General features: G+C 43.3%; 1 protein-coding gene across 9 annotated transcripts in view; it reads left to right on the forward strand.

The window, feature by feature from the left end:
• The window catches only part of cadps2 (Ca++-dependent secretion activator 2), a 268064-nt gene that overhangs the window by 65300 nt on the left and 179721 nt on the right, over positions 1-23043 (forward strand). For all 9 annotated transcript variants that reach the window (XM_036969262.1, XM_036969263.1, XM_036969265.1 and 6 more), the window contains exon 3: positions 12501-12833. In XM_036969262.1, coding sequence (XP_036825157.1) covers positions 12501-12833 — 333 coding nt within the window. The remainder of the gene's footprint in view (positions 1-12500; positions 12834-23043) is intronic.

Genomic DNA, 23043 nt, shown 5'->3' on the forward strand with positions numbered 1-23043 from the left:
CAAGACTGTCTTGTTGTGCTTGGACCATGTTAGTTTGTTGGGGATGTGGACGCCAAGGAACTTGAAGCTCTCAACCTGTTCCACTACTGCCCCGTCGATGAGAATGGGGGTGTGCTCGGTTCTCCTTTTCCTGTAGTCCACGATCATCTCCTTTGTCTTAATCAGGTTGAGGGAGAGGTTGTTGTCCTTGCACCACACGGTCAGTTCTCTGACCTCTTCCCTATAGGCTGTCTCATCATTGTCGGTGATCAGGCCTACCACTGTTGTTTGGCAAACTTAATGATGGTGTTGGAATCGTGCCTGGCCTTGCAGTCATGAGTGAACAGGGAGTACAGGAGGGGACTGAGCACGCACCCCTGATGGCCCCCTGTGTTGAGGTTTAAAATGGAGGATGTGTTGTTACCTACCCTTACCACCTGGGGGTGGCCCGTCAGGAAGTCCAGGAACCAGTTGAAGAGGGAGGTGTTTAGTCCCAGGGTCCTTAGCTTAGTGATGAGCTTTGAGGGCACTATGGTGTTGAACGCTGAGCTGTAGTCAATGAATATCATTCTCACACAGGTGTTCCTTTTGTCCAGGTGGGAAAGGGCAGTGTGGAGTCCAATAGAGATTGCATCGTCTGTGGATCTGTTGGTGTGGTATGCAAATTGGAGTGGGTCTAGTTTCTGGGATGATGGTGTTGATGTGAGCCATGACCAGCCGTTCAAAGTACTTCATGGCTACAGACGTGAGTGCTTCGGGTCAGTGGTCATTTTCGGCAGGTTACCTTAGTGGTCTTTGGCACAGGGACTATGGTGGTCTGCTTGAAACATGTTGTTATTACAGACTCAGACAGAGAGAGGTTTAAAATGTCAGTGAAGACACTTGCCATTTGGTCAGCGCATTCTCGAAGTACATGTCCTGGTAATCCGTCTGGCCCAGCAGCCTTGTGAATGTTGACCTGTTTGAAGGTCTTAATCACATCGGCTGCGCAGAGTGTGATCACACAGTCCTTTGGAACTGCTGATGCTAAAGTGAACATAGAAGTTATTTAGCTTGTCTGGTAGGCTCACTTCACTGGGCAACTCTCGGCTGTGCTTTCCTTTGTAGTTTGCAAGCCCTGACACATCCGATGAGTGTCGGAGCCGGTGTAGTACGATTTGATCTTAGCCTGTCTGTTTGATGGTTCATCGGCGGTCATAGCTGGAATTCTTATATAAGCTTCCGGGTTAGAGTCCCGCTCCTTGAAAGCGGCAGCTCTAAAAGAAAAGTTGCATATTGAGGGGACTATTCGATTCTAGTGCAGTACGCCACATTATGTTTTTGCAGTCAAGTCTGGGGTGAACCAAGGGCTATATCTGTTCTTAGTTCTACATTTTTTGAAAAGGGCATGCTTATTTAAGATGGTGAGGAAAGCATTTTTGAAGAGCAACCAGGCATCCTCTACTGACGAGATGAGGTCAATATCCTTCCAGAATACCCGAGCCAAATCGATTACAAAAGGCCTGACTGATGTGGTGTACTCCTCAATGCCATCGGAAGAATCCTAAGCAGGAGTCAGGAGGATAGAATTGTGGTCAGATTTGCCAAACATGGGCCAGCATCCCTGTGGAACCCTTGACACCTTGTAGAGTCCATGCTCCAACGAATTGAGGCTGTTCTGAGGACAAAAGGGGTGCAACTCAATATTAGGAAGGTGTGCCTAATGTTTTGTACACTCAGTGTACAGTATTTCCGGTTAATGAGATCACATTTAGGTAAATTTCAATTATGTGTAAACATCTCCCTCTTCTGGAATTCCTCCAACTCTACTGGATTGATCTCCCTTAGATGCTTCCCTCACAGATGCGGAGCTAAGTTGTTTGAATGTGGGGATGGGTTTAGCGGTTAGTCTCATCGACCAGGGATCCACGGGTGGGGACGGAAGGGAGAAGGGATAGTAGGCTTGGCAAGGCCCTGCTGGTTGAGTCTTTTCAGGGACCATGACCATGACAGAGGTGACCTTTTGGTATGCCCCCTGCCCTAAATCCAACTGTTTCCTGGGTGCTCAGCCTGCCGCTGTGATAAAGGAGCATGCTGACTTGGGGTTGGGCTGCATTAACGAGCTAGAAAGGGGTCTGCTTCATTGATGTTAGCAACACACACACACATCTTCGTATCCTAGGTGAACAAGACTATTATCTCAAACACCAATCAAGATAACGAGTGTCTTATCAGTAAGCTGCTTCGTAAGTCACTGAACCATGGAATAGTTTTGTAGTGCTTACATTTATGTATACAACATAATATGCACATTGAAGGGTTATAATGTTTGACTATTATTGGCACATTCTTCCTGCGAGCAAAATATGTAGTGCTGGGATGATATACCTAAAATGATCAACACCGACCATACGATCACTTATCGCAGGCATTTTTCTGATTGTCGTTCATTACGATGTAGCCGAAGTAGCCTACACTAGAGCAATGTGAAGTTTGAAATTAAATAAGTTTGCTAATATGGATGATTGTTAATGGGACAATTGATGGCTACAACCATTAAACCAGTAGTAGTTTAAAGAATAATAATGATAAAAAAACGGATGCATATTGTTATAAATGTATCATTACAATTTAAGACCCAAGACAACGAGGTGAGGGGAGTGCCAACTAATCAATCAAGTACAAGGGAGGATTGAAAACCTTTAGACACTTGGTTTGATACGCCTTGGAATTGAGGCTTGACATAATGTACACTGAGTATACCAAAGATTAGAAACACCGAACAGCCTCAATTTGTCTGGGCATGGACTCTACAAGGTGTCAAAAGTTGCCCATGTTGATGCCAATACTTCCCACAGTTGCGTCATTTGGCTGGATGTCTATTGGGTGGTGGACCATTCTTGACACACGGATACTGTTGAGCGTGAAATACCCAGCGGCGTTGCAGTTCATGACACAAACCGGTGCGCCTGGCACCTACTACCATACCCTGTTCAAAGGCACTTCAATTCTTTGTCTTGCCCATTTCACCCTCTGAATTGCGTGCACAGCTAAAAATCCTTCATTAACCTGTTTCCTCCCCTTCATAGCTTTCACCTGGATTCACCTGGTCAGTCTGTCTTAGAAAGAGCAGGCATTCTTAATGTTTTGTATACTCAGTGTACATTGACATAAGTCCCCCCCCCCCCCCCCGCCCCCACACAGCCGTCGTTGAATCGCTGAACAATTAGCCAAACTCGCCTCGTTGCCTAGCTCTGCATCGCACCAGGCTCACAAAATAAGCTTGAATTTAAACCAATCAGTCACGAGCAAACTTATCTGCTAGTGACACTCACATCTGTTAGCCTACCTCCTTCCTCTTTGTCTAGCAAAATGTGTTTCTCCTGTTTGTCAGTTTGCCATCCCTCTTCATGTGGTGGACTGTTGCTTCCTTTGCCTAACTGCGATTCAAATAAAGGAACTTGTCTTGGCTTTCGTAAACCAGATTACCCCTTTAGCAGTCCATGCCAGTGGCACCTTCATCTACCCACCTTTTAACCAGTTAACTCCATTTATCTTCCTGAAGCCTGGCTCTCTTCCTGACTGCATTTCAGATGAACTTGTCCTTGAGTTTAGGCAGCCCCCCCCCCATGCTGAAATCTCACTCCGGCTCAGGAAATGGCTTTTCTCTTGACACAAACACATTTGTTTTGTTGGTTTGTGTTTTCCCAACACAAAGTGCTTTTGTTCCGCACCATCACTCCCCACGAGGAGCTGCGATTCGTCTCCATCTGCTGTTTCCACTCTGGTAACTCTATGTTCACTGAGATGCCTTAGCTGTCCCTCCGAAACAGAATCAAACAGAGATGCCGTAGCCGTCCCTCCGAAACGGAATCAAAGAGATGCCGTCGCTCTCGAAACGGAATCAAACAAAGAGATGCCATAGCCGTCTCTCCGAAACAGAATCAAACAAAGAGATGCAATAGCCGTCCCTCCCGAAACGGAATCAAACAAAGAGATGCCGTAGCCGTCTCTCCCGAAACGGAATCAAACAGTCGGTAATACACATTGTCAACACGAGCTTCTATGTTTGTCTGTATGTTAGTCAGTGTCTCTCTCCAGCCTATCAACTACATTTGAGGTAGATATGAGCATACAGTGCATTTGGAAAGTATTCAGACTCCTTCACTTTTCCCACATTTTACCACCTTAGCTTATTCTAAAATGTATTTAAAATAGTTTTTTCCCACATCAATCTACACACAATATCCCCGAATTACAACGCAAGTATAAGTTTAGACTTTTTTGCAAATGTAAAAATAAAAAACGATCACATTTACATAAGTATTCAGACCCTTTACTTTGGCAACGATTAGAGCCTCAAGTCTTCTTGGGTATGATGCTACAAGCTTGGCACACCTGTATTTGGGAAGTTTCTCCCATTCTTCTCTGCAGATCCTTTCACAAGCTCTGCCAGGTTGGATGGGGAGCGTTGCTGCACAGCTATTTTCTGGTCTGTCCAGAGATGTTCAATCGGGTTCGGGCTCTGGCTGGGCCACTCAAGGACATTGAGACTTGTCCTGAAGCCACACCTGCGTTTTCTTGGCTGTGTGCTTAGGGTTGTTGTCCTGTTGGAAGATGAACCCTCGGCCCTGTCTGAGGTCCTGAGCACTCTGGCACAGGTTTTCATCAAGGATCACTGTATTTTGCGCTGTTCATCTTTGCCTTGATCCTGACTAGTCTCCCATTCCCTGCCGCTGAAAAACATCCCCACAGCATGATGCTGCCGCCACCATGCTTCACCGTAGGGATAGTGCCAGGCTTCCTCCAGACATGATGCTTGGCATTCAGGCCAAATAGTTCAATCTTGGTTTCATCAGACCATAGAAACTTTGTTTCTCCAAGCAGGCTGTCGTGTGCCTTTTTACTGAGGAGTGGCTACTGTCTGGCCACTCTACCATAAAGGCCTGATTTGATGGAGTGCTGCAGGGATGGTTGTCCTTCTAGAATGTTCTCCCATCTCCACAGAGACCACCTCTTGAAAGAGTCTTGGTGGTTCCACATTTATTTCATTTAAGAATGATGGAGGCCGCTGTGTTCTTGGGGAGCTTCAATGCTGCAGAAATGTGTTGGCACCCTGTCCCATATCTATGCTTCGTGGCTCTACAGGCAATTCCTTCGACCTTATAGCTTGGTTTTTGCTCTGACATGTACTGTCAACTGTGTGACCTTATATAGACAGGTATGTTCCTTTCCAAATCATGTTGAATCAATTGAATTTACCAGAGTGGTTGAACAGACTAGTAATAGGGGTTGCAGTTATGACGGCGGATAATTTTAGGAAGAGAGGGTCCAGGTTGTCTAGCCCAGCTGATTTGTAGGGATCCAGATTATGCAGCTCATTCAGAACGTCAGCTGTCTGGATTTGGGTGAAGGAGAAACGGGGGAGGGGATGCCAACTTGTTGGCCGGTGTTGGGGTAGCCAGGTGGAACGCATGGCCAGCCGTAGAGAAATGTTTATTGAAATGCTTGATTATTGTGGAGTTATCAGTGGTGACAGTGTTTCCTAGTCTCAGTGCAGTGGGCAGCTGGGAAGAGGTACTCTTATTCGCAATAGAGGTCAGTGTCCCAAAACGTTTAGTGCCCCAGGATGCAAATTTCTGTTTGAAAAAGCTAGCCTTTGCTTTCCTAATTGACTGTGTGTATTGGTTCCTGACTCCCCTGAAAAGTTGCATATCGAGGGGACTATTCGATGCTAGTGCAGTACGCCACCGGGTGGTTTTGTGCTGGTCAAGGGCAGTCAAGTCTGGAGTGAACCAAGGGCTATATCTGTTCTTAGTTCTACATTTTTTTAATGGGGCATGCTTATTTAAGTTGGTGAGGAAAGCACTTTTGAAGAGCAACCAGGCATCCTCTACTGACGAGATGAGGACAATATCCTTCCAGGATACCCGAGCCAGGTCGATAAGAAAGGCCTGCTCGCTGAAGTGTTTTAGGGACAGTGATGTTTGACTGCAGACCCATTACAAACGCAGGCAATGAGACAGTGATCGCTGAGATCCTGGTTGAAAACAGCAGAGGTGTATTTAGAGGTCAAGTTGGTCAAGATGATATTTGAGGGTGCTCATGTTTATGGATTTGGGGTTGTATCTGGTAGGTTTCTTGATAATTTTTGTTAGATTGAGGGCATCTAGTTTAGATTGTAGGATGGCCGGGGTGTTAAGCATATCCCAATTTAGGTCACCTAGCAGTACGAACTCTGACGATATATGGGGGCAATCAAATCAAAGTTTATTTCTCACGTGCATCGAATACAACAGGTGTAGTAGACCTTACAGTGAAATGCTTACTTACAGGCTCTAACCAATAGTGCGAAAAAAGGTGTGTGTGTGTGTGTGTGTGTGTGTGTAAAGAAATAAAACAACAGTAAAAAGACATTTGAAAATAAGAGTAGCAAGGCTATATACAGACAATGGTTAGTCACGCTTATTGAGGTAGTATGTACATGTAGGTATGGTTAAAGTGACTATGCATATATGATGAACAGAGAGTAGCAGTAGTGTAAAAAGAGGGGTTGGCGGGTGGTGGGACACAATGCAGATAGCCCGGTTAGCCAATGTGCGGGAGCACTGGTTGGTCGGGCCAATTGAGGTAGTATGTACAGTGCCTTGCGAAAGTATTCGGCCCCCTTGAACTTTGCGACCTTTTGCCACATTTCAGGCTTCAAACATAAAGATATAAAACTGTATTTTTTTGTGAAGAATCAACAACAAGTGGGACACAATCATGAAGTGGAACGACATTTATTGGATATTTCAAACTTTTTTAACAAATCAAAAACTGAAAAATTGGGCGTGCAAAATTATTCAGCCCCCTTAAGTTAATACTTTGTAGCGCCACCTTTTGCTGCGATTACAGCTGTAAGTCGCTTGGGGAATGTCTCTATCAGTTTTGCACATCGAGAGACTGAAATTTTTTCCCATTCCTCCTTACAAAACAGCTCAAGCTCAGTGAGGTTGGATAAAGAGCATTTGTGAACAGCAGTTTTCAGTTCTTTCCACAGATTCTCGATTGGATTCAGATCTGGACTTTGACTTGGCCATTCTAACACCTGGATATGTTTAGGATCATTGTCTTGTTGGAAGACAAATCTCCGTCCCAGTCTCAGGTCTTTTGCAGACTCCATCAGGTTTTCTTCCAGAATGGTCCTGTATTTGGCTCCATCCATCTTCCCATCAATTTTAACCATCTTCCCTGTCCCTGCTGAAGAAAAGCAGGCCCAAACCATGATGCTGCCACCACCATGTTTGACAGTGGGGATGGTGTTCAGGGTGATGAGCTGTGTTGCTTTTACGCCAAACATAACGTCTTGCATTGTTGCCAAAAAGTTCAATTTTGGTTTCATCTGACCAGAGCACCTTCTTCCACATGTTTGGTGTGTCTCCCAGGTGGCTTGTGGCAAACTTTAAACAACACTTTTTATGGATATCTTTAAGAAATGGCTTTCTTCTTGCCACTCTTCCATAAAGGCCAGATTTGTGCAATATACGACTGATTGTTGTCCTATGGACAGAGTCTCCCACCTCAGCTGTAGATCTCTGCAGTTCATCCAGAGTGATCATGGGCCTCTTGGCTGCATCTCTGATCAGTCTTCTCCTTGTATGAGCTGAAAGTTTAGAGGGACGGCCAGGTCTTGGTAGATTTGCAGTGGTCTGACACTCCTTCCATTTCAATATTATCGTTTGCACAGTGCTCCTTGGGATGTTTAAAGCTTGGGAAATCTTTTTGTATTCAAATCCGGCTTTAAACTTCTTCACAACAGTATCTCGGACCTGCCTGGTGTGTTCCTTGTTCTTCATGATGCTCTCTGCGCTTTTAACAGACCTCTGAGACTATCACAGTGCAGGTGCATTTATACGGAGACTTGATTACACACAGGTGGATTGTATTTATCATAATTCGTCATTTAGGTCAACATTGGATCATTCAGAGATCCTCACTGAACTTCTGGAGAGAGTTTGCTGCACTGAAAGTAAAGGGGCTGAATAATTTTGCACGCCCAATTTTTCAGTTTTTGATTTGTTAAAAAAGTTTGAAATATCCAATAAATGTCATTCCATTTCATGATTGTGTCCCACTTGTTGTTGATTCTTCACAAAAAGATACAGTTTTATATCTTTATGTTTGAAGCCTGAAATGTGGCAAAAGGTCGCAAAGTTCAAGGGGGCCGAATACTTTCGCAAGGCAATGTACATGAATGTAGTGACTATGCATATAAGATAAACAGAGAGTAGCAGCAGTGTAAAAGAGGGGTTGGGGGGGGGAACACACTGCAAATAGCCCGGGTAACCATTTGGTTACCTGTTCAGGAGTCTTATGGCTTGGGGGTAAAAACTGTTGTAGCCTTTTTGTCCTAGACTTGGCACTCTGGTACCGCTTGCCATGCGGTAGTAGAGAGAACAGTCTATGACTGGGGTCTTTGACAATTTTCAGGGACTTCCTCTGACACCGCCTGGTGTAGAGGTCCTGGATGGCAGGCAGCTTTGCCCCAGTGATGTACTGGGCCGTACGCACTACCCTCTGTAGTGCCTTGCGGTCGGAGGCCGAGCAATTGCCGTACCAGACAGCGACGCAACCGGTCAGGATGCTCTCGATGTTGCAGCTGTAGGACCCATCTCAGGACCCCTTTTTAGTTTCCTGAGGGGGAATAGGCTTTGTCGTGCCCTCTTCACGACTGTCTTGGTGTGTTGGAACCATTCTAGTTTGTTGTTGATGTGGACACCAAGGAATATGAAGCTCTGAACCTGCTTCACTACAGCCCCGTCGATGAGAATGGGGACGTACTCGTTGCTCCTTTTCCTGTAGTCCACAATCATCTCCTTAGTCTTGGTTACGTTGAGGGATAGGTTGTTATTCTGCCATCATCCGGCCAGGTTTTTGACCTCCTCCCTATAGGCTGTCTCGTCATTGTCGGTAATCAGGCCTACCACTGTTGTCGTCTGCAAACCTAATGATGGTGTTGGAGTCGTGCCTGGCCATGCAGTCGTGGGTGAACAGGGAGTACTGGAGGGGACTGAGCATGCACCCCTGGGGAGCTCCAGTGTTGAGGATCAGTGTGGCAGATGTTGCTACCTACCGTCACCACCTGGGGGCGGCCCGTCAGGAAGTCCAGGATCCAGTTGCAGAGGGAGGTGTTTAGTGCCAGGTTCCTTAGCTTAGTGATGAGCTTTGAGAGTACTATGGTGTTGAACGCTGAGTTGTAGTCAATGAACAGCATTCTCACATAGGTGTTCCTTTTGTCCCGGTGGGAAAGGGCAAGGAAGCAGGAATCAGGATAGAGTTGTGGTCGGATTTACCAAATGGAGGGTGAGGGAGAGCTTTTGTTCGCATATTTGTGTGTGGAGTACAGGTGATCTACGATTTTTTTTCCACCCTGGTTGCACATTTAACATGTTGATAGAGATTTGGTAGAACTGATTTAAATTTCCCTGCATAAAAGTCTCAGGCCATTAGGAGCGCCGCCTCTGGGTGAGTGGTTTCCTGTTTGCTTATTTCCTTATACAGCTGACTGAGTGCGGTCTTAGTGCCAGCATCTGTCTGTGGTGGTAAATAAACAGCCACAAAAAGTATAGCTGAGAATACTCTAGGCAAGTAGTGTGGCCTGGAATTTATCACAATATACTCTACTTCAGGCGAGCAACATCTAGAGACTTCCTTAGATTTCTTGCACCAGCTGTTGTTTACAAATATACACTGACCGCCCCCCTATTCTTACCGGAGTTTACTGTTTTATCCTGCCGATGCAGCGTATATTCCGCTAGCTGAATATCCATGTCGTCATTAAGCCACAATTCCGTGAAACATAGGATATTACAGTTTTTGATGTCCCGTTGGTAGGATATTCATGATCGTACCTCGTCTAGTTTATTATTTATTTAATCTTTGTCTAATCCGAGGTGAGTGATCGCTGTCCTGATGTCCAGAAGCTCTTTTCGGCCGTAAGATACGGTTGCAGAAACATTATTCACAAAATAATTGACACATATCGTGAAAAAAAACACACAATAGCACAATTGGTTAGGTAACACGTCGGCCATCTCCTCCGGCGCCATCTTCCTTGACAATCAATACACATATGGTGTCCAGGGCACAGCTGGGAGTTGAGGGGGGTCTATAACAAGCGGCAACAGTGAGGGACTTTTTTCTGGAGAGATGGATCTTTAAAAGTGGAAGCTCGAACTGTTTTGGCATCGACCTGGATAGTATGACAGAACTCTGCAGGCTCTCTATACAGTAGATTGCAATTCCGCCCCCTTTAGCAGTTCTGTCTTGATGGAACATTTTGTAATTGGGGATGGAAATTTCAGAATTTTTGGTGGCCTTCCTAAGCCAGGATTCAGACACGGCTAGGACATCAGGGTTGGCAGAGTGTTCTAAAGCAGTGAATAAAGTAAACTTAGGGAGGAGGCTTCTGATGTTAACATGCATGAACCTAAGGCTTTTACGGTTGCAGAACTTACCAAATGAGAGCGCTTGGGGACACACAGGGCCTGGGTTATATCACTCACACACCATGTGAAGAGTCAGGAGCTTCTCTGAAGCAGAGAGGCCAGTATAACCCGCCTTGGCAGCAGCTGATGGGGTTCCATGATAAATACAAATACAGATTAGCCTCCCCTAATGGCTACATCCAGACGAGACCCTTGAGTGAGCCTTAAAACATGAACTTCATGTGAACTTCATCCTCCCCTCCCAGGCGTCATGACTACCAGCAGACAGAATCCGAGTGAGTCTGCAGGTAAAGCCCTGAGGAAGAAACATCTTCTGCCTGCCCTGAGCTGGACATAAAACCTGCATGTTTAATACCACTGGAGCCTATGTAAGGAGATTACCCTGAGCTAAATCAACCTACACGGTTTTGTTGTTTCATTTCTTGATCTACTTATGTTCCATATTAAGTTATTTTTGTATTGTATATCAACATGTATTATTTTCATGTTTGTATCTCATGTACATAGTGGGATGTAAGAAAATACTTTTTCTCAGAAATGCAACACGGAAAGGGGGATACCTAGTCAGTTGTAGAACTGAATTGATTTAACTGAAATGTCTTCCGCATTTAACCCAACCCCTCTGAATCAAAGAGTTGCTGAGATCCACGTCTTAGGCGCCCGGGGAACAGTGGAGGTCACACTCTGGTGTCATGCACCATTGGAGTAATGGCCATTGGTAAGGTTATCAGGGACTATAACAAAGTGCAACAATGGCAACAAATTTGCCTATATATTGATAGGGCTAAATTGAAATGTTTCGTACAGAAGCAATATGAAAAGCATATGCATAACCATGGTAGTAATTGAAAGGGAACAGTTACGAGATTATGGGAAAATTATTAGACCAAAGTTGAGGCCACAACAGTTCATCACAAGATGGAGTCCAAACTTTACATTGTTGATTTTTTGCATTTTACATTTAGTGTACTGAAAATACCCAGGATACATTAGTAATATGATATGAATATTCCTGGAAAATGTGCTGTTTGTGCAACATAAGACAATAAAAATGACAAGCGTTTGAGTGCGAGGACTAACTGGTGTCTCCAAGTGGTCACACACCTCTCCAAAGTGTACACAGTTCCTAAGTCATTTCAATTCATTTTTATGACTCAAAGAAGAGCCTTCAACTATAAAGTGCTTTTTTTGTTCTGCTAGTGGTGCCATTGAGGAACTAGAGCGAACACACTTGTAATTATTTTGTTTGGAACACAAACCTGCATCCCTGCCATCACACAATTATTGTTGTTGTTTATGCAATCCAAAAATGGTCCATTATAAATCGCAATCTGGGTTAGGTGGGCATCATTTGAAAGCCTATTCTATTGCCAACATGACTAGCTAAGTTAAGGGTGTTTAGGCTTTCACAATGCAATTCAGGGAAATGGATCATAATTTTGGTGCGCATAGAACGGGGTCATGAGTGTGTTCAGGTGCGTGTGCAGCAGCAAATTTTCTTCACAATGGAAAAACAGGCTCATTCTGTTCAGAATAACCCAGAGTATGACGACATGTTATCTTGTACATCAAACATGGTGATCATAAAATAAACGTTGACACTATGACATGAGTTAAATGATATGGAAATGTAAAGTGCACATTTAGACTCAAAACGGTGTTACAATCCTTAACATCTCATCTTTCAAAATACATGGAGTCCTCTTCATTTACAGCATTTCCCTCACTTAGACATTAAAAAAAGCAGCAAAAGTTTCCCAATTAGCGTGATGGATGGGAGCAACTGCTTGTCGCGCTCAAGTTCAGAACGGCTGTTAGTCAAAACCCATACAGCACTGTGAAGTGCAGACCCAGAGTTCTGACATCAAGTATAGCATGCTACTGTACAACCACTGTGTTCCAATTTAGGCATTTATCAGTGCCCAACTCTGCCGTTTTCAGCCCGTATACGGGTACCAGTGTAAAGGGTTAAATAGCTACATTAACTTAGCAGCGCTACATTAGTCTAGCTTACTTCTGGATCCTTACGCTCCCTGGTTTCCTCCTGTGCAGGGTTTTCTGAACAGTGAGCGGGTGTCCAGGATGGTGCAGAGTGGCGGCTGCTCGGCCTGCGACTTCCGCGACGTCTTCAAGAAGAACATTGAGCGCCGGGTGCGCAGCTTGCCCGAGATCGACGGCCTGAGCAAAGAGACAGTGCTGAGCTCCTGGATTGCCAAGTACGACGCCATCTACAGGGGGGATGAGGACCTGCGGCGCCAGCCCCAGAGGATGCACCTCAGTGCCGTGTCCGAGTTGATACTCAGTAAGGAGCAGCTGTATGAGATGTTCCAGCTGATTTTGGGCATCAAGAAGTTTGAGCACCAGCTGCTGTACAACGCCTGTCAGGTGAGAATTGAATTGGATCACATACACATATGTGTACATGTGTACATACAAACACACGCCCACACACTTTTTGCCCACTACATAACATTTAATTGTTATCAATTTCTAGATTGTTTGAAGTGCTCCCTAGGTAACCACAAAACTGTTCATGTTAGGATACATTGTATAATCAAGATGCAATATGCCCAATGTGGTATACTAGTGGGGATATTGGAACAGAAACCGTGAATCCTAATGTCCTTTCCTTGATCACTTTCCTTAACTCAGGTGGCTCCAGCTAATCACAGATCTCTTTGAATGCGTATCTTAAAGGTCATTGGCTGATGAGACTTTTTAATCCGCGTGCTCTCCCTCACCATGGCCTTGTCAACTAAGGCAAGGGTGTCTTCCCTCCCCTTCACCTTTTTCCAGGTGGTCTTCCATGGCACCAATTAGTAGTTAAGCGTGGCTGTAACTAGTAAGCGTATGTTGGTGTGATCAGTGGTTACTGTCCTCTGTAAACCATTTAGGCTTATTCATCTGAAGGCGTATTTTGAAATAAATGCCATTGTTACTCGTACTGGGAGTAGAGCAGCTTCTTTTGACTTGAAAATGGGAGGCTAATCACAGGAACCATTAAATGACTTCAATCCCACTTCCTAGCTTGTTGATGAATAGAACGTTTGTCCTCAGAATTATTGCAAAAAAAATGTGTGCTAATGTGTTGTTCATTATTACATTGCCACCCATTAAGATAATGTGCTGTGTGAAGAACTCAATTAGACCTGATTCCTCCCGTAAATTTGATTAAGGTCTGTTCTTGTCAGTCCTAATGTCTATAGAAGCTAATGGTGTTCCCACAATAATGAGACCTGCAGACAACAGACAATTGGCTCATCTCCATAGCAACCTTCTGGCCCATTGTTCCTTTTATGCTATTCACCAATGCCATTTTTGCTGGTCACTTAGCAGATAACACAGTGCTTGTTAGAGCAGGTCTTGGAACAGTTTTATCGTCCATTAATGGTTAGTAGATGGAGAGGAGATGATCCTTGAACGATGTATTGGGGTATCCTTCTTAGCACAATCTCATGGCTGATGGACTCTTGACCCCTGTGATTGTGCACCTTGGCCTTGCCTGTATAAAAGACAGTACTCTGAGTGAGCGAGCGAGATGTTAAACATCCTCTTTCAGGAAAGACATATCTAAAGCTGAAATCTGTTTCTCATATATTTATGGATATTTGAGAGAGATTTATGGATGCCTCTCGCTGGATCCATGCTCTGCATGAAGACCCATTGATTAGGCTCTCCCAGCTATTGATCTGGCAACCCTGCATCATTGTGTTGAACTGAGGCCTTTTATGTGTTTGCAATGGGCAGAGATCGGTCTGGGTGACCATAATCTGATTTGGTGAGGGTGTGAGGGAATGTTTGTACATTCTATTATATGTTTGATTAGTTTGACTGCCTTTAAGTTTTCCCCTTTCTCTCTCTCAATTCAATTCAAGAGCTTTATTGGCATGGGAAACATACGTTAATATTGCCAAAGCAAGTGAAGTAGACAAAAGTGAAATAAACAATAAAAATTAACAGTAAACATTGCACTCACAGAAGTTCCAAAAGAATAAAGACATTTTGAAATGTCACGTCGCTCTCTTCCACTCATATGCTTTCCTTCCCTCTATATTCACACATTCATGAGACATTTGTTTAATATGCAAGTCTATTTTTGGAGTGTTTCGCACAAGCTGTATGAAGAGTGAAATACCTTTAGTATCTATGAGGTACCTCTGGCATGTCTCAGCAATGATCTAGAGCCACACAGGGATCTCAATAAAGAAGCTAAAATATTTGACATAAACCAAATATGTATTGAGGGATAGTGAAAAGGACAGTGGAGTAAAAGAAAGACAAGGAGAAAGAGAGAATGTAGAAACAGAGGGATGAGATTGCTCAGGTGTGCAGGTGGAGGACGGCAGTTGCTTTGAGAGGGTGGCAACCCCCTGGTGAAGAGCGACAGCAGGCGTGTGTGTGTGTGTGTGTGTGTGTGTGTGTGTGAGTAGATAGTTTGACATTTCTCCCCTCCATCTCTAATGATCACATCCTGGCGTTGGGCCGTAAGGGCCACCCCTGTCGTCTCTCGTTAGTGCTCGGAGCGAACAGGTGAGGGGAGGCGAGGGAGCAGGTGAGCCGGCAGGAAAGGCTAATAAATTAACACACGGCGCACAGCCGTCAGCTCTCATATTGAGCTTTCTCTTTCGCACTCTTTCTGTTATCTTCATCCCTTCTTCTATCCTAATTCTGTCTTGGTTTCTCTCTGCATCTTTCTCTCTTTTTAGATATCCTTCTTTCTTCCTCACCCTCTTATTCTCTCACTCGTTTTCCCTCTCATTCTGCTTCTAATCTTCTCTCTCCCCCTCTGCCTCTCAGGCACCAGGAAGCTGCCCAGACAGACATGCAGCCAGCCAATGTAATCAAACCCAGTGTAATCACCCAATACTTTTTCCATCAAAGCCCTCGGCGTGCCCGCCTATTCCTCTAGTCTACCATTTGACTTCAGAAAGTACCATCAGAGACAGGATTGGTATCCTCTGCCAAAGTGTTAATGGAATAACATTTAAAGGTGGGACTTTGGTACCGTTCTCTGAAAGATGTGTCGACTTCAAACCTGTCATTGATGGCTTTGATTAGTAGCTTCATATGCCTTGTTGTCATAGAAATGATTAGAATGGCTGTGTGAGAGAGAAAAGTCAGGTTAGCACTGCAAGAAGAATAAATGAAGACGACAAAGGTGGGAATGTGTGTGTACGTGTGCATGCATATGTATTTTTCTATCCTTCTAAGGTCAGTTGTGTGCATGAAACTATGGGTTGATAACAACCACATGATAAATCTGTAACTAGTTTTCAAGCAAGTGTTTATATCAAGCTATCAGGGTGAAAATTGGCACAGCTCAGTTCGGACCTATTACAATGCCAAGTGAAAGTCTACACACCCCTTGCACAGTTGTCACATTTTCCTGCCTGGATTAAAATTATATTATTTTTCCTACTTTTTCCTACATTTTTTAAGTGAAAGAAAAGTATAATTTTATATCATTTTGAAGATGATTCTACTAACTCTTAGGACAACATATCCATTGTTTTTGTCAAAAATGCTCAAACTCAGTAAATTGGCCTAAGAGTTAGAATCGTATTCAAAATGATTTCCAGTGAAATGGAGGTGCATAACAATGGCGACGTCCATGCACTTTACCACAAATGCCTCGTTTGCTAAGTTCACCGTATTGTACATTGCTCTAACATTTGTTTTGTATCGTCATTAGCACAGTATACATTGTCCCACTTTTACCTCTAAGATGCCAGCAAAGCACAAAAGTCAATTGTGAAGAATTATTGGCGCATTGAACCAACCATTGGATAGCACTAAAACAATGACGTCATATCTGATTTCCGACATCTTCATGCACCTTCGCCATTGCTGCCAAAGGCACACAATCAAGGTGCTGCCACCACACACAATCAAGACATCAACTTAGTTTTTTATTATTTTAAAGGTTGAATATATTTTTTCATTGAAAATGTAGAGCTGTGTAGACTTACCAGGCACTGTACTGTTTAAAAATAAATGATTTCAGCTTTATTTAACCAGGTTGGCCAGTTGAGAACAAGCTCTCATTTTTTTGTACTGTATATGCAACTGACATGTTCATTTTATCATGGTAACATGAACTCCAAGAAGTGCCCAACAGAGGATAACGTTGTTTCTACGCAATCTTTTGTCAGTGTTTGCTTGCAGCTGCAGAATTCCAGTGCATCTACAGTAGATCCCAGTAAGGAATGGATCTTTTAAGTCTGTCAATGAGGTTCTGTCAGATAGGAGCGCTGACAGAAATCCAAAAACCAAACAGACAAGTGGAACTCTCCAAGCTGATAAGACAATGGGGGAGAACAGTAAAGGGGGAGATAAGCCTCTAAATTTAACCCAGATTTAAAATGGATACAACACCACTTAAAAGTCAGCCCTAGGTGGTTTTGTAAAGAAAGGGAGAAACGGAGAGGGAACGTGTTGGCACGGCAACACCTTTAATCACATTAGGCCCTACACCTACATTTTAGAGGAAGTGTGACCTCGCAAGGGACAAACATAACATTGTTAAACCTCAAACCCAATTTTGTAAATGGAACCTGTTGTTTATTGACTTACTGGTCACGAACTCAGGAGCCACGTGTGAATGGCGCATACAACACTACAGTGAAAATGTTATTAAATCAATAACCAACTTTAAGTAATCTTTTCCATAGCTATTTCTTGTCCCGAGGCCTCATTTACCAAGATAAAATCAACCTGTGTGTGCCTCAATGCCTGTCCTTCTGTCTGTTTTATTTAGTCAACTGTTATTCACAGCCATCTCCACCCGTAATAAGTCACGTGGTTTATGCATGCAGCCGAATGGCAATGACTGTTTTAAATCTTCCCTTTGTCTGATGTTCCTTGTTTTGTTGGAATTGACCGATGCCAGCTGCAACATGTAACTGGATTAACAATAAATGTATTGGAAGAGCAAGTTTTTCATACTGAAGGTTAATGACCATAAATCCTTCTCATTTCTATGACTTATTGGATATTTTGGATGTTTTGTGTCAAGACTAGTCGTAAGTAAACATTATATATGGCTGAGTTTGACATCTGAAGCTACTAAATAGAGAATCCCTTTCAGATTAATTGGCAGACTAATCCTTTCATTAGTTACAAAACAATATGACTTGTTCAGTTTTCAAAATGAAGATGTATTTGTTGTCAGTGCACATGACAAGTTATAATGAAGCTTACATTTCCTGAATGCAAATGCAATTCCTTTACTAATTATCCATACATGATTAATGAGAGCTGTTGATTCTGTCTTATATTGTATGTGTTATTACATATCAAGGTGTGGATGTAGATGTACAGTTGAAGTCGAAGTTTACATACACCTTAGCCAAATACATTTAAACTCTGTTTTTCACAATTCCTGACATTTAATCCTAGTTAAAGTCCCCTGTCCTAGGTCAGTTAGGATCACCACTTCATTTTAAGAATGTGAAATAATAGTAGAGTGATTTATTTCAGCTTTTATTTCTTTCATCACATTCCCAGTGGGTCAGAAGTTTACATACACTCAATTAGTATTTGGTAGCATTGCCTTAAAATTTTTTAACTTGGGTCAAACGTTTCGGGTAGACTTCCGCAGACTTCCCACAATAAGTTGGGTGAATTTTGGCCCATTCCTCCTGACAGAGCTGGTGTAACTGAGTCAGGTTTGTAGGCCTCCTTGCTTGCACACGCTTTTTCAGTTCTACCCACAAATTTTCTATGGGATTGAGGTTAGGGCTTTGTGATGGCCACTCCAATACCTTGACTTTGCTTTCCTTAAGCCATTTTGCCCCAACTTTGGAAGTATGCTTGGGGTCATTGTCCATTTGGAAGACCCACTTGCGACCCAAGCTTTAACTTCCTGACTGATGTCTTGAGATGTTGCTTCAATATATCCACATAATTTTCCTGCCTCATGATGCCATCTATTTTATGAAGTGCACCAGTCCCTCCTGCAGCAAAGCACCCCCACAACATGATGCTGCCACCCCCGTGCTTCACGGTTGGGATGGTGTTCTCCGGCTTGCAAGCCTTCCCCCTATTTCCTCCAAACATAACGATGGTCATTATGGCCAAACAGTTCTATTTTTGTTTCGTCAGACCAGATGACATTTCTCCAAAAAGTACAATATTTGTCCCCATGCGCAGTTGCAAACCGTTGTCTGACTTTTTTTTATGGCGGATTTGGAGCAGTGGCTTCTTCCTTGCTGAGCCATTACATCATTTTCCTTGCTAAGCCATGACATTTTCTGGAATTTTCCATGCTGTTTAAAGGCACAGTCAACTTAGTGTATGTAAACTTCTGACCCACTGGAATTGTGATACAGTGAACTATAAGTGCAATAATCTGTCTGTAAACAATTATTGGGAAAGTTACTTGTCCTAGGTTACTTGTCCAAAGTAGATGTCCTAACCGACTTGCCAAAACTATAGTTTGTTAACATGACATTTTTGGAGTGGTTGAAAAACAAGTTTTAATGACTCCATCCTAAGTGTATGTAAACTTCTGACTTCAACTGTAATTATTACAAATAATTTCAACCAATAGCTAGTACAAGCTAATATGTTTGCTAATGAGTCCTTAGATTATGGTATGTCTGTTTATTTAACCTTTTATTTAACTAGGCTAGTCAGTTAAGAACAAATTCTTATTTACAATGACGGCCTACTGAGGAACAGTGGGTTAACTGCCTTGCTCAGTGGCAGAAGGACAGATTTGTACTTTGTCAGCTCAGGGATTTGATCCAGCAACCTTCCGGTTGCTGCCCCTTAACCTGGGTTAAAATTATACCGTTGAAGTTTAAGATCTCTTATCTAATAAACAAAATCAGCTAAATGTGATAGATTATACTAGGCCTCTCTGTCCACAGATGCGTTTGCTTTTCAAGGACCTGATTGGGTAGCAACTATAGCTGGCCTAGCTCCAGTTGTGTGAGCATAGTTCACCAGTCACATGCATCATTAAAGTAACATCAGGGATTCAAAATCTGCGTTTACACAGGCAGCCCAGTTCTGATCTTTTGCCCAATTATTGGTCTTGACCAATCAGATCAGATCTTTTGCCAATAATTGGACAAAATATCAGAATTGGGCTCCTTGTGTAAACACAGCCAAAGAGGGGGTACGCCTACCAATGCAAATCTCTAAATGACCAGACACCATAACAGCCTAATTTAAGTTTAATTTTACTAGTTGTATGTACAGGATACACATGGTATACACCACGGATTATCAACTAAATTCAGGCGCAGGCCGATATGTTTTCTTGAGTGGACCGTTGGGGGGGGGAACATAAGCACAATTTAATTTGTAGACTGCAAATTGATCGCAAGAATCCCAAACAGAATATTTGAATAAAACATAATTTCAAACCATGCTTATATTTGTATATGAGCACGTGTCGCTCTTATGCGTGGGAATTCTTGGGAACAGATTTCCAAAATTAAAAATCACTTGGAGTTGATTTTTCTGGTGTTTTTACAGCCTTACACTGAATGTGCAACCATAAAACATTAAAATGATTTGCTCAACAAAAAAAACACCCTCGGGCCAAATTTGGCATGCGAGTTGGGGAACCTTGGTATACACCGTCCAACTAAATGCTTACTTGCATTGTCAAGAAGGAACCTGCAACAACATAATGAACATGAAGTAAATGGCTCAGTATAAGTATAATATGGGTAGGTGACTTTTGTGACGCCCACTAGGACTTCGGGTGGTCAAGCTTTGGAGTTATTCCATATTGTTCAGCCCACGCACTGTGAGAAGAGGTGGTTTGTCAATTCCAATCCATTAAAATGGTATTGGTCACATACACATATTTAGCAGATGTTAATGGGGGTGTAGCGAAATGTTTGTGTTCCTAGATCCAACAGTCCAGTAATATCTTACAATTCACAACAATGCACACAGGTCTAAAAATAATGGAATTAAGAAAGATATAAATATTAGGATGCGCAATGTAGGAGTCGGGAGTATAACTACATATACAGTGGGGCAAAAAAGTATTTAGTCAGCCACCAATTGTGCATGTTCTCCCACTTAAAAAGATGAGAGAGGCTTGTAATTTTCATCATAGGTACACTTCAACTCTGACAGACAAAATGAATTTATTTGCAAATTATGGTGGAAAATAAGTATTTGGTCACCTACAAACAAGCAAGATTTCTGTTTTCAGTCGGAAGTTCTTATACATGTGGGTTGGTGTCATTAACTCGTTTTTCAACCACTCCACAAATCTTAGTTTTGGCAAATCTACTTTGTGCATGACAAGTAATTTTTCCAATAATTGTTTACAGATTTCACTGTATCACAAATCCAGTGGGTCAGAAGTGTACATACACTTTTCAACTTTGTTGACTGTGCCTTTAAACAGCTTGGAACATTCCAGAAAATGATGTCATGGCTTTAGAAGCTTCTGATAGGCTAATTGACATCATTTGAGTCAATTGGAGGTGTACCTGTGGATGTATTTTAAGGCCTACCTTCAAACTCAGTGCCTCTTAGCTTGAGATCATGGGAAAATCAAAAGAAATCAGCCAAGACCTCAGAAAAAAAATTGTAGACCTCCACAAGTCGGGTTCATCCTTGGGAGCAATTCCCAAACACTTGAAGATACCACGTTCATCTGTACAAACAATAGTATGCAAGTATAAACACCATGGGACCACGCAGCTGTCATACCGCTCCGGAAGGAGACGCGTTCTGGATCCTAGAGATTAACGTACTTTGGTTTGAAAAGTGCAAATCAATCGCAGGACAACAGCAAAGGACCTTGTGAAGATGCTTAGGAAACAGGTACAAAAGTATCTACAGCCACAGTAAAACAAGTCCTATATCGACAGGACGGATAGCTTATCCAACTTGCAGTGGCAGACCATGTGTAACACCTTCACAGGATCGGTACCTCCGAACATCACACCTACAGGACAGGTACAGGATGGCAACAACAACTGCCCGAGTTACACCAGGAATGCACAATCCCTCCATCAGTGCTCAGACTGTCCGCAATAGGCTGAGAGAGGCTGGACTGAGGGCTTGTAGGCCTGTTGTAAGGCAGGTTCTCACCAGACATCACTGGCAACAATGTCGCCTATGAGCACAAACCCACTGTCGCTGGACCAGACAGGACTGGAAATAAAAAGTGCTCTTCACTGAGTCGCGGTTTTGTCTCACCAGGGGTGATGGTCAGATTCGCGCTTATCATTGAAGGAATGAGCGTTACACCGAGGCCTGTACTCTGGAGCAGGATCGATTTGGAGGTGGTGTGTCCGTCATGGTCTGGGGTGGTGTTTCACAGCATCATCGGACTGAGCTTGTTGTCATTGCAGGCAATCTCAACGCTGTGCGTTACAGGGATGACATCTTCCTCCCTCATGTGGTTCCCTTCCTGCAGGCTCATCCTGATATGACCCTCCAGCATGACAATGCCACCAGCCATACTGCTCGTTCTGTGTGTGATTTCCTGCAAGACAGGAAAGTCAGTGTTCTGTCATGGCCAGCGAAGAGCCCGGATCTCAATCCCTTTTAGCACGTCTAGGACCTGTTGGATCGGAGGATGAGGGCCATTCTCCCCAGAAATGTCCGGGAACTTGCAGGTGACATGGTAGAAGAGTGGGGTAACATCTCACAGCAAGAACTGGCAAATCTGGTGCAGCCCATGAGGAGAAGATGCACTGCAGTACTTAATGCAGCTGGTGGCCATACTGACTTACTTTTGATTTGGACCCTCCTTTTGTTCAGGGACACATTATTCCATTTCTGTTAGTCACATGTCCGTGGAATTTGTTCATTTTGTCTGTTGTTGAATCTTATGTTCAGTGTGCCCCCGGTGATGCTTTTGGCAGACCGCACCACCCTCTGGAGAGGGTTGCGGGCGGTGCAGTTGCCATACCAAAGTTGTCAAAGGGAAAGTTTGGGTAATTATGAATTTGTGGTTTCAGTTGATTCAGGCAGTACACACAGAAACATGCTGGAACACAACATACTTTCCTATCTAATATTACTCATTAACTTTTTTTCAAATAAGATGACATTGCCTCGCCAACAGCTGGAGAATGGCTGTGTGTTTCTCTGTTAAGTTTGAAGCAGTTTTGCCACTCTACTCCAAAATCACTTCAGGGTTCGGAGTTGGACTGTCGAGAGGGAACAGCATTGCGGTGTGTGTATGTAATTACTTTGTATGTGTGTTTGAGTGGGTGTGGGAAATCCTGGCCAGTGAATACCTCAATTGCACATATTTCTGTGTGTCTGTGCCAGCCGTTCCCCATTCTCTAGAGAAAGACTCTGTTTGCCTTAGAATATCAATGAATGTGCTCTTGAGAAAGTACCTAGTGGAGAGATGTCACACTTTTCCCCCATCCCTAGCAAACATAGCTGATTTTAAATTAATTTCATTCTAAACTGAAGCTCATGACAAGTTGATTATTGAAGTCAGGTGTGTTAGCTGAGGCGGGGGATAAAAGTGTGACACCAATCAGTCCCTCAAGGACTTGAGTTGCTCGTTCCTGACCTAGTGCACCATTTTTGTCAGTCCACAAAAGGAAATCATATATCTTGCACCTTTGGCAGGGATTACCGCCTTGAGTTCTCT

Source organism: Oncorhynchus mykiss, chromosome 30, assembly GCF_013265735.2.
Source record: "Oncorhynchus mykiss isolate Arlee chromosome 30, USDA_OmykA_1.1, whole genome shotgun sequence".
Taxonomy (NCBI): domain Eukaryota; kingdom Metazoa; phylum Chordata; class Actinopteri; order Salmoniformes; family Salmonidae; genus Oncorhynchus; species Oncorhynchus mykiss.